Source organism: Macaca fascicularis, chromosome 13 (genome assembly GCF_037993035.2).
Source record: "Macaca fascicularis isolate 582-1 chromosome 13, T2T-MFA8v1.1".
Lineage (NCBI taxonomy): Eukaryota > Metazoa > Chordata > Mammalia > Primates > Cercopithecidae > Macaca > Macaca fascicularis.
Window position 1 is genome coordinate 92,271,430 of NC_088387.1, and position 19,010 is coordinate 92,290,439.

Here is a 19,010-nt window from a genome sequence, read left to right on the forward strand (position 1 = left end):
GTACTTTACACTTACAGCCCATTTGAGTTTGGATTAAGCATATTTCATGTGTTCAATAGCCACATATGACTAATGGCTACCATATTGGACAGTGCAGGTCTACAGCATAAATCAGAGTATGAGACTTTCCACTAAAATAGTGTCTTCCCATTGCAATCAAAATAAAATGCAAACTTGTTACCATGGCCTATCCAACTGTAGAAGATCTAGACCTTGACTGCACCTACACCTTTCTGTCTTCTGTTCACTATCAATCTGTTCCAGCCAGATTGATTTCTTACTGTCTCCTGGACATGCAAACCAATTCTCATCTCAGGACCATTACATGTGGTATTCCTTGGCTTAGAATGTCGTCTCTCATAAGCTTTTCTTGACTGCCTCTTTCCCATCAATCAAGACTTAACTCTAACCTCCTTAAAGAGGACTTCTCCAACTATGAAGCTAGACCTAGGGCAGCACCCAACCCCACTGTTCCAAGTCATCTACTGCATGGCCCTATTTTGTTTTTTATAGCACCTATTATTATCTTAAATTACTTTATGTGCTTGCACATTTATTATCTGTCTCTCATCGTTAGAGTGTAAGCTTCTTAAGGTGAAGGACCTTTTATTTTTTCCAGAGCAAAAAATTCCTGGAACTTAGAACAACATCCTGTATACATTAGGTACACAAGGAGTATCTGTTGACCAACAAAATGCCTAACTTGATTGATCCTATAGGTCCTAATCAGATTTTGCAGTTGTGAGATGTGTTTTACCTTAAGTCACATTGCTGATTTTGTCATGTCATTTTTGTTATTACTTCCTTTATAGAGAATTTATGTACCTTCTTGACTGAGTTGTTCACTTTTCCCTTTCAAGAAATTGGGAGTTTCCTGAGGAGGGTGTTGGTGGTCTCAATGTCCTCTTTGGCCACTTCCTCTCTTGGCACATGGTCAACTCACATTCCTCCTTCCCCAGCCCAATGGCCCAAGTCATCTGCATGGTGACTCAGAGCAGCCCACCTCACTTAATTGTCTCTTGGGGATTCCAGTATCTATGTCAGAATCTATGCCATGTCCACTCCCCATCTCTCTGATTTGATCTTTCAGCTTCTTCCTCTGTTGATCTTGGCTCACCTCATTCCATTTTACCTCATCTCATTTTCTCTATTGTGAGGTCATCCAGAATTGAAGAGCAAGAACTTCTTAGGTATCCAGGTTCAGCTCTAGTTACCTGTGTAACTTTGTTGGGGAGTTAACCTCCCTAAGCTTCTATTTGTGATCTGTAAAAAAGAGGTACTATTACTTTTCCTCAGAGTGTTACTAGGAATATTAAATGAGATAGTGAATGAAAGCCTTTTTGAAATAGATCGTAATAAGTGCACAAGATGTGTTAGCAATCATTGCTCACGCTTTTTTATCTTTCCATCTCTGTTTCCCCTATGTGCTCTTAAATTCATTTTCCTGTCTCCCATCCTTTTGATGGAAATTATATAGGATAGGGGTGTTTAAATTATAACTTTGGGCATGAGTTAAAGCCCTAACTTTTCTCAGTGGGTTGTGTAAATGTTGGAGGAAAAGAATCACTGGTTTGAATTCCAACCCTGTTATTTACTTGCTGTTTTACCTTGGGCAAATTATTTTGCCTCTCTGAGCCTTAATTGTTTTATCTCTGTAATAGCAATAACAACATATACCCTTTCCCAAAAAGCTGTGTGATGTGTTAGACACCCACACGTCTACAGATGTGTACATTAGTGCCTGGTAGATTATCAGTATTAATTCCTGCCTCCTTTAAAAAAAATTACCTAAAAAAGAAATTTTTTGAGATTTAGTGTGATCTAATCTACAGGGAAGGGCACTTATTTTTCCTTGGGAAAAGTTTGAGACAATGTATACATCATGAGAATTAATTGAGACTCTTGTGTCTATGAGGTGCAAAAGCAATGGACAGGGGCATTATTAGAGAATGTTAAACCCTGGCAGCTCATTTAAAGTTTCAAGTCTCTGCAGCCTCCTAGTGGCCATTGGGTGCAGCAGACAATTCACAGTTAATGACAAATTACTGGAGTCAGTAATGCCTTTGGTCAAGAATTGTATAGAGAAATAGGGAAAGGCTGGAGTTTTAGTCATTTTTTATATTTCAAATAAAAATTCCTCTTCCAGTAGGTATGTCAGAAAAATCTGATGAAAATCAAACATATATTGTACTAGGAAAGTATTAACTACTGTAGCATTTTCCTCCCCCTTTTCTTTCTTTTCCTCCCTTCCTCCACCAAGATAGGAACATACTTTCTTCTCCTTGGGTGAGATAATTATTTGCCCTAAAACTTGTAAAGTCAGTGTATCCAGTGTGACTTCCAGAGAGAGGGCAGATGCCTGTCAAATTAAGTGAGTTGCCAAACATAGAGCGGAAGAAAGCCATACCGAGAATCAATATTCCTTTGTTACTGGGTCTTCCACTTGCCAAAGGCATTGCCACAAAGCTGGAAAGAGCCCAGCTCCTAGGAGAACAGAGGTTCCACTTGGCCACTATCTCCTGTGGGGTGGTAGGCAAATTACTGCGGCCCCCAGGAGCTCGGTGAGGGAGGTTCAATGTGACACTGTGCTCTGATCCTATGAGAAAACTCCTGTGCTACCCGCCAGGCTGTGAGCTCCAGAGAGGATCTTGCCTCATTCTTAGCTTCAACAGTCAGCTCAAGGCCTGACAACCAGCCTTCAAGAAGGAATCAAGGGGATTTGTGTGACCGAAAGATGGTAGTTTTGTCTGAGGATCTAGTGAACCACTTGTTATAAAAACAGCTATTATCTGAGTTCTGTGTTGGCAGCTCAGGAGAGACGAAAGGAAAGGGAGAGGAGAGGTACAGCCACTACAGGTGATTAAAAAAAGGCCTAAGGTTCTGAACGCTCATTCCCAAGATTGTGGGCAAGCAATTAAATGCTCTGCAACTCAGTTTCTGCATCTGTAAAACTGGAATTAAAATGTTTACCTTGCAGGGACTAGGGAGGTTGCACATGTTCAGACACCATTCTGAGAAAACGGAGTGACTGACAGGGGTCCGAAATGTATTTGTTGTAGCTGCAGAACAACTCTGCCAGATCAAGAACATCCATCCCTGTCTGCCCCCCGACTCCCAGATTCTCCTGTGTGGACGGCAGGACTCCTAAGTTCCCAGGAATGCATTCAAATAATAGATGGGTCAGAGAATATTCTGTCTCAGGGCCCTAATACAAGCTGTTCTCAGATTTGCCAGTGTCGCGCTGCCACCCCCTCCCCACTCCCTCCTCCCTTCCCTTCGCCTCCAATTTTATTCTGGAACCTGTTTTTCCGAAGTCGGACCCTTTTAATCTCTTAAATGTATAATTAGGGAGAGTGCTTGATTGCAAAGACCTCTTCCAGTTCTCACATTTGCTCCCTTTCACACTGCAGAGAAATAGGGCAGGGAATCTGGAGGAGGGGAAGGAACTAGAGACTGGAGAGGGACGGAGGGCGGATGGGGCGGGCTCACTGCTTTTCTCAATGAATGCCGAGGCCTCTGCAGATTTGCATAGGAGCTGACCGAGCCACGCCATTGGTTGGAGGGAGCGAGTGGGGCGGGTCGGGCCGCGGCGCGGAGTTGGCTCGTGAGCCCCGCCCCCTCCGGGCCCCGCCCCCTCCCTGCGCGCGCTCGCGCGGCTCCGCCAGCTGCAAGTGGCGGGCGCCCAGGCAGATGCGATCCAGCAGCTCTGGGGGCGGCAGCGGCGGTAGCAGCTGGTACCTCCCGCCGCCTCTGTTCGGAGGGTCGCGGGGCACCGATGTGCTTTCCGGCCGCCCTCTGGCCTGCCACCCAAAGCCGCGGGCGCTGATGATGGGTGAGGAGGGGTCGGCAAGATTTCGGGAGCCCCTGCCCTGAACGCCCTCAGCTGCTGCCGCCTGCGAACTCTGAGGAACCGAGCGAGGCGCGGGCGACAGCAAGGACGCTGCAAACTTGCGCAGCGCGGGGGTTCGGATTCACGCCCTAGAAGTTCAGCGGGCAGAGCAGTCCGAAGCCTTCCCGCAGCGGAGAGATAGCTTGAGGGTGGGCGAGAAGGCAGCCCCCGTCGTCGGATCCCACCCAGACCGGGCAGAGGAGCTCGGAGGAGCCCAAAGGAACGCAGGAGGCGGCCAGGACAGCGTGCAGCAGCTGGGAGCCGCCGTTCTCAGTCTGGAAAGTTGCAGAGATTGGAGGCTGCCCCGAGAGGGGACAGACCCCAGCTCCGACCGCGGGGGGCAGGAGAGGACGGTACCCAACTGCCACCTCCCTTCAACCATAGTAGTTCCTCTGTGCGGAGCGCAGCGAGCTACAGACGGGGGAGCGGCACTCGGCGTGGCGAGCGGGAGACTCAAGGTCCCAGTCAGTGAGCCCAGCGTGCTTGAGGGTCTCTGGACTCGCCCCTGAGATTACAGCTGTGTTTCCTTGAGACTCCTGCTCGCCTCCGTGCAGTTGGGGGAAAGCAAGAGACTTGCGCTCACGCACAGTCCTCTGGAGATCAGGTGGAAGGAGCCGCTGGGTACCGAGGACTGTTCAGAGCTTCTTCCCATCTAGGGGAGAGCGAAGGGCGAGGCTGGGCCTGGAGAGCAGTGTAAACGGCCTCCTTCGGCGGGATGGGAACCATCGGGCTCCTGTGGCTGCTGCCGCTGCTGCTTTCCACTGCAGCTTTGGGCTCTGGGACGGGGACCGGCCAGCGCACGGGATCCCCAGCTGCGGGGCCGCCGCTGCAGCCCCGGGAGCCGCTCAGCTACTCTCGCCTGCAGAGGAAGAGTCTGGCAGTGGACTTCGTAGTGCCCTCACTCTTCCGTGTCTACGCCCGGGACCTGCTGCTGCCGCCATCCCCCTCGGAGCTGAAGGCTGGCAGGCCCGAGGCGCGAGGCTCGCTCGCTCTGGACTGCGCCCCGCTGCTCAGGTTGCTGGGGCCGGCGCCTGGGGTCTCCTGGACAGCCGGCTCACCCACCCCGGCAGAGGCCCGGACGCTGTCCAGGGTGCTGAAGGGCGGCTCGGTGCGCAAGCTCCGGCGTGCCAAGCAGCTGGTGCTGGAGCTGGGCGAGGAGGCGATCTTGGAGGGTTGCGTCGGGCCCCCTGGGGAGGCGGCTGTGGGGCTGCTCCAGTTCAACCTCAGCGAGCTGTTCAGTTGGTGGATTCGCCAGGGCGAAGGGCGACTGAGGATCCGCCTGATGCCCGAGAAGAAGGCGTCGGAAGTGGGCAGAGAGGGAAGGCTGTCCGCGGCAATCCGCGCCTCCCAGCCCCGCCTTCTCTTCCAGATCTTCGGGACTGGTGAGCAGCTCCCTCCTAAGTGTGCTGGGATTTAGTGTTTTTAGTCACATTGACATGCAACCATTAAATAATCCTGACTTCCACCCCACTTTCTAAAACCTCAGCTCTGCTTCTTCGCCCCCCTTCCTCCTGCAAACCTCCTTCCTGAGTCAGATGGTAGTTTCTTGTTTTCTCCCTGAAAGCAGTTGAGGGGTCTTCCTTCCTCTTTAGCAACCAAGTTGGGAGAAAAGTTTCATACTCTTGGCAGAGCGCCTTCTTCTCTGGACTTATACGTAGTCTGAGACAAAATTGAGCGCCCCTCTTCCTGGGCCCCTGGGACTGTTGAAATGCCCCGATTACTTCTAGATTCCAAGTTTAGTAGTAGATGTCAAAACTATTGCCCTTCTCTCCCCCTTGTTCCTGACCGGCACAGATTTGGGAAATATGGTACACCTTCTCAGAGAATATAGAACCAGCCTGGGCGACAGAGCGAGACTCCGCCTCAAAAAAAAAAAAAAAAAAAAAAAAAAAAAAGAATTTCTCCTCATATTATGGAATCTCACCCAACTGTCCCCATGCCAAACGTTGGCTTGAGCAGGTATTGCCAGGGATTGCCTCCTCTTTATTTATTTATTCTCCCCCTCCTACCCCCACCCAGTCTGCTGTGCACTCTCAGACTCATCCTTTCTCTTACATGTTGTTGGGAGAGCCCCAGAGAAACTAAGGAACAGAGGACAGGAGGGAGGTGTGGAGGAAGGAAGGAAAGTTGTCAATATTATCTTCCTTTGGGGAGTCACTAAGAAGCCAGGGAGAAACCATCGTTGGTTTTCCTGCTTTTTTTTACCTTTTCCCACTCCTCCTTTCCCCTCTGATTCTTAGCTTGAACGTCAGCAGCAGCTCTTGATGATAGTCTCTGGCAGACTTGTTTCACTGCAGATCTCCCTGCTGGAGACTCCTAAAATGAGATTTTTCTGTTCCATTTACTCCCTCATTTCTTCCCATTTTCACTGAGTTGGGTGTGTGTGCAGGCACTTACTTCTCTTTCCAGAGTATCCTTTGACTGGAAAACCAGGTAGTTTTGAATGGATGTTCTAATTGTAAGACAACTGGGGAAGACTTGTGAATAAAATATACAATGCAAATGAATGAGAAAGGCACAGAAAAGAAATCAGGCTTTTAAAAAGCCAACACAGATTCCATCAAGCAAACCCAGCTTCTTTTCTATCATTCTCATCATCAGAAATAAATGAAGTTCTTATGCTCCACTGGCTACTAATGTCTAATATTAATTGGATGGAAAGCATTGAAAAGGGCCCATTGTAGAGCTACAAGTATCTTGCATGCTTGTCCACACACACGTACACACCCACACATGAGTATTCTCATGCAGCAGGGATATTCAGAAGCTGAGTTTCCCTAGTCATTGCACAGAAAACATACTAGTATGTGACCCCCAAGAAAAACAGAGTGCAGATGCACATTTCAGCATTAGTGTTAGTGGCACTGGCACCTAAATTGAGCCCTTTTCATTTAGTGCTGGAATTTATATAGTCCATCCTAAGAGGCACTGATGAGTTTGATAGGGCCTTCAGTGAACTGAGATGGAAGACTGATACTGTTGTTCCACCCAAGATATTTTTATAAAGAACAGCTGGGCTTTAATGTCACTGTGTTTTGTGTGGTTTATACATGCAACATTCTGTTTTAGTGCCCAGTGTTTTAGTAATGGATATAAAAATGACTTCTCTGGAAATGCAGATTATCTTCTAGTTTCATGCCTATGAGCATCTCTGGAGCTTCCCCTTTTATCAAATGACCATAGAATCCAGCAGTCTATATCAGCTCTTGTCAGATATTGGTGACAGGCAAAACGGCTCATTTCTACAGCCCCACACCTGCCAACTGTAAACAGGTAGGTTGCATGAAGCTATCAGTGAGTGTCTCTGAAGAGTCACATACTTACTTCATTTAAAGAATATACTCCACTCAAGTCTTAAATAAGGTGCTGGAGCCGCTGAGTGGGGAGGTTTATGTAGAAAGGCCTGTGCTCCAAGGGCTTGTCTACTATTGACTGTAGGAAAGCATTGTGGTCTTCCCAAGTCCTCCCTTAGTGGCCCAGTACGTTTGGCAGCTGGATCAAGCCCTTATGCATCATTTGACACATCTAGCAATGCTGATTTCAGTAGGAGCCAGGATTCTGCCATTAAAAGGCAAGAAAATTTGGCCAAGCATTTTTCAGCAGGATTGGAATCAAATGATTATTGATAGGATTAAATAAGACACTAAGTGTAACTGGATGAGCTCCCCATGACCTCCAGAGAGACAGACAGCCTATTGAAAAGCACTTCAGGCCTTGTGGTGATCATACTTGGAACAGCCTGGTCTCTCCTGTCTCTGAGGACATATGCTGTTTGCAGTTAGGCAGCTGGCCATGCAGGACTAGCCTCTCTCACATTATCATTGCCTCCCTAGCCTCATTCAGGTACAGGCTCCACTGCAGACATCCCCATAGAGTAGATATACTTTGCTATACCTTGTTCTGTGTTTCGGACAACATATATCATTATGGTTCCATTCATTTTCCTTATGAAAATTCAAGGTTAAGTTCTGACACTGGGATTGATTTTGCTATTTATCATGTTTGGAGAAATGGGTTTATTCTTTTTATATAGGCTCTGATTTACAGAAAAAGCATTTAACTCTTCTATGATGTGGGCTCTTCAATTATACAGAGGGAAAGTAGGCATAGCTCAGCTTATTTCTTCCAGTGTCTGCCCAAGTGTCTTGTCTGGAGGTACACAATGATGCTGATGGGGCTATTTGTGGGGAGGGAAGAGCTGATTGTTCTTCCTTGTCTTGTAGTGAGGGGCCTGGAGCAGTCCATTTGGCTCAGACCAAAGATAGCTTCCTAAACCTGAGCAGGACCATGACTAAAATAGTAAAAATGAAAAAGTGCCAGTTAGGAGAAAGCAAAACCTTTGCATTGCTTGTGATTTGGGCTGTCTGAGAGGACAGAAAGATGTCTGAGAGGCCTTATAATGCATGAAATGCTAATGGTTTTTCTTTGTGGGTTGCTGTGAATTCTTAAATGGGATCAGCATTTCAAGTCTGAGACAGATCCCAAATTCACCCATTCATAGAGAAGAGGTGAAGAGGCAGTTTCTGGGACTGTATTAATGGTTCTGGCCTCTCCTAGGACAGCCCAAATCATAGAAAAGATGTCTGTCTGCAAGGCTGGCATGTTGCCCACAGCTCCAGTTTGTACCCTGGCTTACAGGTGTTTTGAGATCTGTTTCTGCCATCACCCAGGCAGAGGGCTAGGGGATGATGACTCATGGGATAGGAGGCCTATTTCCCTGTAAGCACTCCCTCCCACTCCAGGAAAGTGGATACATGACTTGGGATTTTACATGTACTACGGAGAGGCCTGAGCAATTTAGAGATGTATGCAATGCAATATACCTGATCTTTGACCTCCCATATCTGTCAATTCCTTCCCATTTCATTTCTGGAGTGGGCAGAGAAAGCAAAGGAGGATAGAGAGGAAATTGGAGCTCCCAGAAGGGATATCAGTTATTGGAGGTGAATTGGGAGAATTGGAACTAGTCCAGAGAAGAGCAGAGAGCTGATTTAACAGTTGAAGGGACTGATTTACGATGAAAGATGAAAAGAATTAAATATATATGGCTGGGCTAAATGGCGATGAAGGGAAAGCCATGGTAACAATCTACAAATCTCTGAAGAGAGAGTGGCAGTGAAGGAGAGGAGTTATTTAGCGTGGCCCATGGAAGTAATCGGATCATACTTGTAGAAGGAAACTTTGGGTTGGATATCAGGGAAACCTTGTTTTCTGACGTTGATATTCCTTCCTCTGACTATGGAATGGAATTCCAAGGGAGTGGGGAGTCAGGTGAGATGTGGGTCAGACAAGCCCCAGCATTCCTAATTAATCAGTTCTATATTTTCAAATATTGAGAAGTCACAACAGGACAGAGAGCTGGGATGCAGAATGGCGGAAGGAATCATGATCCAAACCCTTTTATGATCCAAACCCTGGAGGCTTTGGGCATTGGTGTTTTTAGAGGAAAATAAAAGAATTGCATGTACATCTTTGAAGTTGGTGAGAAGCACTTAAAAAATTGTTAATGACAAATATTTTGAAATTACTGAATTTATTCTTCCCTGCCCTCCAATTAAACATAGATTATTTCTCTGAGGTGTGATCTGTATATCCAGGGGTTTGGGAGGCACACTCACCAGAGAATTGTGTATCTAAGATACATCTATGGGTGAGTGTATGTGACAAAACATCACTGAGCAGGGCAGAAAGTGACCTGTGTCTTGAGAAGATGCCATCAGTTCTAGATTTGGTGGACTCCTACTGGCTACTTAAAAATCCCTTGAAATGTTGAGAATCTATATTGTCATTTGAAAGATGAAGTTCATTCACATCCAATTTAGCATTTCAAAAATTTTCAAAAGAGAAAGAAGGTCCATGAAGGGTTTTTGTGTAAGGCATGGGAGGAGAGTGTGATTATTAATAAAAATGGATGTCTAGGCTGGGCGCAGTGGCTCATGCCTGTAATCCCAGCATTTTGGGAGGCTGAGGAGGGCAGATCACTTGAGGTCAGGAGTTTGAGATCAGCCTGACAAACATGGTGAAACCCTGTCTCTACTAAAAATACAAAAATTAGCCAGGCATGGTGGCATGCGCCTTAGTCCCAGCTACTCAGGAGAATTGCTGGAACCTGGGAGATGGAGGTTGCAGTGAGCCAAGATTGAGCCACCTCACTCCAGCCTGGGCAACAGAGTGAGAAAAGGATATCTATAAGGAAGTTGGTCTGCTGAAAGTCAGGAGGAACTGGGCTGCAGGTGGGAGGAGAAAAGAATGAGATTTGCTCAGCAGAAGTCTCAGTGCCCTGCCACTCAGGATCACTGCCTGACAACCTCACAACATGAACATTTTTCCAGTCTGACCTGTAAAGGAAATTTTGCCTTTCTTTATAATCGTTATTAGTGTCCTGTTACGGTTATATGGAACTTTACAATTTATAAAGCACTTTCACATTTGTTATTAGTTATTAATCCTATGGTAGGCAGGACAAGTGTTTGCTTTATTTTGTAAATGAAGTAACTGGAATCCAGACATTTAGTAATACTTTTTCCAGGTCTTATAGTACAAAGTGGTATACACCTGGAAACTTTCGTACTGACTAGAACCACAGTTCCCCTTTCCTTCAAATCAGAGTTCTTTCCCCTGAGGGAATCATCTCCAAGTGCAGATAGAGTAAGACATGTCAATAGGTGAAAAAATGTACGGTATCCTTGCTAGAAGGCCATGCAACAAATATTTGGTGGGCAATAGCCAGGGCTTGGAAAAATTTCTCAAAATCATTGAGGGCTAGTTTTATCATTAGAAAAATAGGGATAGTAATAGTTCTGAAATGTTCCTAAACGGGGTTAGTAATAGTTCAAGGTGTTGTCATGGGGATTAAATCAGATGATATGTGCACATCCTTAACCCAATGCCTGATGAAAAATAAAGTGCTTCATCAATATGAACCACTGTGGTTTTCTCATGTAATAGCAACAGCAGCACTCCAGAATCTGATCATGCAAGCTGTGCACTCTACAACTGTAGGGGTTCCATATACATTCTAGTCTGTCTGAATGGTGCCATCTGGAGTTGTAATCTCTATGTTTGCCCATGTGAGGCGACCTTGGCAGCAGCAGTTGTGATGCTGTGGTTCTCCATTCAGCGAGCTTCTTACTCCCAAGAGATGAAAGATGGGATGTATGGGAAATGAAGAGAGTTATAAGAGTAGTAGTTTCTACTATTTCACCGTGGAAGGTGACTTTCTCAGAAATATGCTTGGAAAGGAGGATTGATGTGTGGTATTTACTTCCTCCCCATGAACTAATGTCCTCTCCTAAGGCTTTTGACTTTGGATTCAGTTCAAAGGGTCAACCAGCATATTCGCAATCCTGTTCTTTTTTTCTACAGAAAGAAACCAAGGCTTAACTTTATGAAAGTATGAAAGTTAAGATGGAGGAAGAACAAGATAGAGATGTTACAGCAGAATCATTTTCAGATGGCAGATCTTTCTTAACTGAGAGTGCTCTGTCCAGGTCTAGAGACACTGGACTACTGGCCTCTGGTAACTCCGTTATTGTAATTAGCTGAAGATGTGTTCTTTCTATATTTTCAGCATCACCATTCATTGCCAAGTGGAGAATATGGAGAGAAATGTAAATTACCAACTGGTTAATGGACCTGAGCACATTAAGAGCAGTTAAACTTTGAGATGCCATGGAGATATATAACCCAGGGACTTGAGTGGGAGGCTGCCTCAGGAAGATCCCTCAATCTAAAAAAAGAGGCTAAGAATCCACAGAGCATTTTGTACATGGTGGTTTTTATGAACCATAGCTGAGCCATTGCCTCCAAAAGATGCACGTGAACATCATCTCTTCTTGGGAGTAGATAAAAAATAGGGCACGTGGGTGAGGATGGTTGTAGGTCCAGGATCACATGGAGAGAGCTGAGAATAAAGCTATCAAGGACTCCTTCTTCTTTACAGCCATTGTGTTGCTCTGTGGTCTAGGGTGTGGCCAATGTTTCTCAACCTTGTGATGACCAGGGCTGTTTCACGGAGGTCAAGATGTGAGCAGGGAGTGTTGGCCTGGTGGTGAGGTAGTGGAGGAGGTTGGAGGCATTCTTCAGTATGCTTTTTGATTAACTGTATTTTTCAGAATAGCTTATTTTTCTTCAGTAAATTTTGTGATGAATTTTTCAGCTGGCTGTTCTGAGCTTGGGTCCTTTCCCGAGGAAATTCTATTAGATTTGCTTTGTGTTGTGGTGTACATATTCCAGAAAGTGGGCAGAGAAGAACTCCCTTGGGGGAAGATACACCCAATCACTTGGTTATTTAAGTTTTTTTTTTTTTCTTGCACCTTACCTTTCTGGCTAAGTAACAACAGGTGCATGGAGTGGTAGGCAGTCAGAATTCCTTAGAGTAAGAATAAAGCTAAAGGAAGGTATGAAACAGGTATGAGGTTAGAGGACAAGGGAAATCTAGGCAGGCTTAAAGAAATCAGGAAACTAGCCAAAGGAAATGAGGATAGATTGAACCATTGATTATATTTTTCTTTGACCCCTACTTATCTTTTATTTAGTTTTCACTGGAATATGAGTTCATGAGGGTGAATATGGAAAGGACTCCTTTAAGCCCGGATAATTAAAGTAAGTGTTCTGTGGCGAGAAGAACACTAGATTAGGTGCTCAAAGACCTGAATTCTATGATGTTCTTTAATTTTTGTTAGCTTTGCAATCTTCTACAACTCTCTTAAACTTGCTAAGCCCATAGATTTTTGTTCCTTGCTTTTGGAAAGCAAATAATAGAGACTTTGTCTCAATTATCTCATGGAGTCATTATGAGCATTGTATAAGATCACCTATGTGGAAAGTTCCAGTTTGGACTGTTCTAAGGCAGTAGAAAAAAGTGAATGCACAGGATAATAAAATGTGCTGAGATCCTGCTTTACCCATTCATGATTTCAGCTAACTCTTGGCATTAGGAGCAGTGGTGTAGAGTCCTAGATTTTGAGCCAGGCCCTGGGGTTCAAGTAATAGCCCAGTATGCTTGAAAAGGTATCCCTCCCCAGGGATAACACCTTCTCAAAATGACATCATTGCATTGAAAGCATTTTCCCCAATTTCAGACTTTTCTGGCAAAGAGTCTAAAAATGGGACAGAGGAACCTTTATTTTAACAACAGAAAATGATTTTTTTTAAATTTAAGGGATGACAAGTATAATAAAGTGTATTGAGAGTATTAATCTTGTATAACTTAATGATAATTTGCATGTGTAACATCTGTATAATCACCACCCAGATAAAGATACAGAGTGTTTCCAGCACCCCAGAAAGTTCTCTCCAGTCCTTTTCCAGTCTGTATCCACATTCCACTCAAGGTCACCATCCTTCTGATTTGTATGTAAGCAATTAGTTTTGACTATTCTTGAACTTCATGTAGATGGAATCATACCAAACGTACTCTTGTGTTTGTCTTTTCCTACAGAACATGATTTCTGTGAGATTCATCAATGTTGTGTATAACAGGATTCTTTTTTATCATTATGTTGTATCCCTTTGTACGAAAATAACATCATATATTTATCCATTGTCTTATTTTTCTACCAAGGAGTTCAATTTGTGGGAAATTAAAAGTAAAACCATCTATTCCAAATAATGAACAGAATAAGACACAGATCTGGGGTTAAAGTCCTACTCTCTTATTTACTGACCCAAGGCTATTTATTTTCTTCTCTCCGAACTTCCCTTAATTGTAAAGTTTGAAAAATAACACCCAACTTCCAGAGATATTTTGAGAATTAAATGGGATAAGGCATATCGGAGATCCCAACCCATGGTTAGTGTTCAACAAGTGTTAGTTTCTTTCCTGAACTCTTGATTATATTTTTGCCCTCGTTGGACAGAATCCATGCTTCAGAAACTCTTCCTGAAGCAAGGAAGGTAAGTCTTTTGCAAGTAAAGGCGTTAACCCACAGAGGTAAAAGGAACAACCAAGGGCTATGTAAGTTACATGTAAGACTTTTTAATAAATAATTTTGTTTATAAATAAAATAATTTTAAATAAAAATAAAAATATTTTTATGTTCAGTAGTTAACAAAGAAAATAAGCTATTCAATAAATAAATAATTTTGAAAACTTTTTGGCCTTTTAGTCAGGACTGTTAAGAGAGAAAAATTATAGAAGGAGTAGAAAAAGAAACACAACTATGTTTGCATAATGAGAAAAAATGATGAACAACAATGAAGCTATAAGTGAAGAAACTGAGAGAAGAATGTGTAAGAGGCAACCCAGAAAGAGAGAAGGCGGGAATTATCTCCCAGACACTGAGATGCATAGACATAGAATAAAAGACCAAACAATGACACAAAGAGTGAGATGGGGGTGGGGGAAGGAGAAGGGAGTGAACACATGACTATTTGGGGCTTGGATGGATGCTGACCTGGTGTCAAAATCTATACTCTAAATCTAGGCTAAAATTATATGCTATTGTTTTTAACTTTATTGAATTCTGATTCACATAGAATAAAATGTGCCCATTTCAAGTGTATAGTTTGATTTGTTTGATAAATGCACACTCCTGGGCAACCACCATGCTAATTAGGATATGGAACATTTCTATCAACCCCAAAAGGTCCTTCTCGACCTTTCGCAAGAACATCCTACACTCCCTGCTCCAGGCAACTTCTGATTAGATTTTGATCACAATAGATGAGTTTTGTCTGTTCTGGACTTTCACAGAAATGAAATCATATAATGTGTTTTCTTTTGTGTCCAGCTTCTTTCACTTAGAATAATGCTTTTAAGATTTATCTGTTTTATTGAATGTGTTAGTGGTCTGTTTTATTTTTTGTTGTTGTTGCTGCTGAATAGTATTCCATTGCATGAACATATGACAATTTGTTTATCCAGTCATCAGTTAATGGACATCTCAAAACTGTTACAGACATGTTGTGTACAAGTCCAGAAGTTGACTGGAGCAGGAATTATAGGGGATTTACTTCCAGTTGTAACAGAACAACTTCCATTAATTCAGCAACTTAGAAGGAAATAATATTTCCTTTTTTTTGTTGTTTGTGGGGTCGGTAGTTATGTCCCCTTTTTCATACTTCATACTTGTGATTTGCATTGTTTCTCTCTTTGTTGTCATTCTGGCTAGAGGTTTGGCAATTGTATTTTTTTTTTTTCAAAGAAACAGCTTTTGGTGATACTGATTTCTGCTATTTTTAAAATTTTAATTTCATTGATTTCTGCTCTTATTTTATTAGCTTTCCTTAATTTTGCTTGCCTTGGGTTTAATTTTTTTAAATCTTGTTTCTAGGTTTCTTAAGGTGAAAACTTAGGTCATTCATTTGAGATCCTTCTTTTCTAATATAAAGTTGTAATGCTATAAATTCCCTCTAACAATAGTTTTATTTATATCCCACACTTTCATTCAATTTAAAATATATTATAATTTTCCTTTTGGCTTCCTCTTTTACCCTTGAGTTATTTCTAAGTGTATTGTTTTATTTCCAAACATTTTTTCTAGATATCTTTCATTTATTGATTTCTAGTTTAATTCTAATATGGTCTGAAAACATGCTTGATTTTATTTCAGTTATTTAAAATTTATTAGGGTTTGCTTTACGGCCCAGAGTATACTCTGTCTTGATGAGTGTTCCATGTGCTCTTGAAAAGAACATGTGTTCTGCGATTGTTGGGTGGAGTGTTCAATCAGTGTCAATTAGGTGAATTTGCTTAGTAGTGTTATTCAGGTCTTTTGTATCCTGACTGATTTCCTGTCTGTTATATGGATTACAAATAGAGGAGTGCTAAAGTCTCCAAGTTTTTCTTTTGCCTACTTCTTTCAATTCTATTAGTTTTTGCTTGATGTATTTTGAAAATCTATTATTATATGCATACACATTTAGGATTGTTATATCTTATTGCTGATTTGACTATCATTATGTAAAAATCACTTTTCACTTTTTATCCCTGGTAATATTCATATTTTGAAGTTTAATTTTATTATCTTAATATAGTCAACCCAGCTTTCTTTTAATTAGTGCTTATATGGTATATCTGCTCCAGCCTTTTAATCTATGTATTTATATTAAAAATGGGTTTCTTTTAGAAAGTATATAGTTGGATTTTGTGTTTTAAAAAGACAATCTCTGCCTTTCACTTGGTGTGTTAGGCCACTTGTATGTAATGTTATAATTCATATGGTTAGAATTCAGTCTGTCATTTTATTATTTGTTTTTTATGTTTGTCCCCCTGCTTTTCTGTTGTACTTTTATAACTTTCTTGGCATGTTTTGGGTTATCAGAATTTTGGGGGCTGGATTTCAGTGTTAATTCATCTATTGGTTTTTTGGCAAGAGCTCTTTGTACTATTATTTTAGATTTTAGTGGTTGCTCTAGGTTTTATACATACATAGAGAGAGTCTTTTACATCCTACTTAGAATTGATATTTTACCACTTTGATTAAAATACAGAAGCCTTACAATTATATAGGTTCCTTTATCCTCCTCCCCACTTTTTGTTACAGGTGTCATTTGTGTTCTTTCTACATAATTAAATCCCTGCTAGATTTTATATATATGTGCACCAGTCACGCATGTTTTAAATAACTTTTAAAAAGAAAAATAGTCCTTTATAGCAGTCCAGATATATACCATTTCTTTTGCCCTTCCCTTTTCCTCAAGTTTCAATATTTTCTATTTTATCATTTCCCTTCAGTCTAAAGAGCTCTTTTTTGCATTTCCGTTAGAACAAGGTTATTGACAATAAGTTCTCTTAGTTCCTGAAGGATAGTTTTACTAGGCTCAGAATTACGCATTGACAGTTCCTTTCTTTCCACACTTTAACTATTTCATTCCTGTGTCCTTCAGAGTTTCTGATGAGCAATCTGCCATTAAATTGTTGTTCCTGTATGTAATTGCTTTCAATACTTTTTTCTTGGCTTTTGATTTTCAGAATTTGATTATGATGGGTCTCTGCATGATTTTATTTGACTTTATCCTGTTTGTAATTTTTTGAGACTCTTGAGTCTATACATTTATGTCTTTCATCAAATCTGGAGATTTTTCAATCATTATTTTCTCCTTTTTATTCTGCACCAATATATTCCTCCCCTCTTTTGAGACTCTTGATTACACGCCTATTAGATCTCCCATGCTCTTGAGACTCTGCTAATTTCTTTTTTCGAAATTTTTCTCTTCTGCAGATTGAACAATTTCTATTGACCTATCCTCAAGTTTATTGACTCTTTCCTCTGTTATCTCCATTCTGATATAATTATTTACTTTAGATATTGTAGTTTCCAGTATAAACGTTTCATGTTTGACAGCGACTTCTATTTCTTTGATGAGAACTACCTTTCCATTCATTTTCCAGAGTGTTTACTTTTACCTTCTGGGACATATTCATAACAGCTTCTTTAACGTCTTTGATAATTCCAACATCTGGATGATCTTGTTATTGGCATATGTTATCTTTCCTCTTAAGAATTAGTCATCTTTTTTCTTTTGTGTTGAGTAATTTGAGATTGTATCCTGCAAATTTTGAACATTATGTTGTTTGATCTGAGTTGGGTGTGGTTTGAACCTTTGCTTTGTTCTCAAAGCCTTTGTTGTTCTGCTTTGAGTCTGTCCACACCTCTGCCACTCAGGTGAGCTGAGGCCCTTGGCCAGTTCCTTCAGCAAGTTAGCATATTTCTTTCTCCAGTTCTCTTCTCTTTAGGATTCTCCTTAAACTTAGAGTTTTACCTACCTGTGTTATTGCTGCACAGATTCTGCACTTAGGGTTGCCCTTGAGAGATGACAGCAGAGAGATGATAAAGCAGATGAAAGTAGAGAGATGATAAAGAGAAACAAAACAGGGATTCCCTCCATACTCTTGGGCCTGAAGGGACCCCTTTCCCGGTCCTTAAGTCTGAAAGCTGTGGTCTCTACCAGGGCTGCTGGGTTTTTTATATATATATATGCGTGCAATGGAATATTATTCAACCATAAAAAGAAGAATGCTGATAATGACATCATATTGTATGATTCCATTTATAGGAAATGTACAGAACAAGCAAATCTATCAAAACACAAAAGAGATAAGTGCTTGCCAGTTGTTGGGTATTGGAGGAATAGGAGTGGCTGCTAATTGGTATGGTGTTTATAATGTGATGAAATGTTTTGGAAAGAGACATTGGAGATGATTGCCCAACCTCGTGAATATATTAACATCGACGGAATTGTACCCTTTAAAATGGTAGACTTCATGGTATGTGAATTATATCTTAATTTGAAAAAATTATTTTAAGGTACAAGTAAGGTATATTTCAGGAATCCCTTTATGTCTTAAAATGAGTTTATTTTGACACTACACTTTGTTGATAGTTTGAGTAAATAATTCTAAGCTCAAGAGGAATTTTTTTTTAATCTTGAAGATCTTTACTATATTCTAGCTTTCATTATGGCTGATGAGATGTCTGATTTTTTCCCCTTTATTTTTTATTATTTTTTAATTATACTTTATGTTCTAGGGTACATGTGCACAACTTGCAGGTTTGTTACATATGTATACATGTGCCATGTTGGTGTGCTGCACCCATTAACTTGTCATTTACACTAGGTATATCGTCTAATGCTGTCCCTTGCCCCTCCCCGCACCCCACAACAGGCCCCAGTGTGTGATGTTCCCCTTCCTGTGTCCAAGCGTTCTCATTGTTCAATTCCCACCTATGAGTGAGAACATGCGGTGTTTGGTTTTCTGTTCTTGTGATAGTTTGCTGAGAATGATGATTTCTAGCTGCATCCATGTCCCTACAAAGGACATGAACTCATCCTTTTTGATGGCTGCATAGTATTCCATGGTGTATATGTGCCACATTTTCTTAATCCAGTCTGTCACTGATGGACATTTGGGTTGGTTCCAAGTCTTTGCTATTGTGAATAGTGCCGCTATAAACATACATGTGCATATGTCTTTATAGAAGCATGATTTATAATCTTTTGGGTATATACCCAGTAATGGGATGGCTGCGTCAAATGGCATTTCTAGTTCTAGATCCTTGAGTAATAGCTACACTGTTTTCCACAATGGTTGAACTAGTTTACAGTCCCACCAACAGTGTAAAAGTGTTCCTATTTCTCTACATCCTCTCCAGCACCTGTTGTTTCCTGACTTTTT

The 19,010-nt window shown here is 41.9% G+C and overlaps 1 protein-coding gene across 3 annotated transcripts in view; it reads left to right on the top strand.

The window, feature by feature from the left end:
* ALK (ALK receptor tyrosine kinase) overlaps window positions 1-19,010 on the top strand; it is a 979,633-nt gene that overhangs the window by 221,079 nt on the left and 739,544 nt on the right. For 2 of the 3 annotated variants that reach the window (XR_012422518.1, XM_005576218.5), the window contains exon 1: window positions 3,689-5,271. The exons of the other annotated variant lie outside the window; for it this stretch is intronic. Coding sequence is in view for 1 of the 2 variants with exons in the window: in XM_005576218.5 (XP_005576275.3) it covers window positions 4,605-5,271 (667 nt within the window). In the remaining variant the exon portion in view is untranslated. Of the gene's footprint in view, window positions 1-3,688; window positions 5,272-19,010 lie in introns of those variants that run through there. 3 annotated transcript variants of the gene reach the window in all.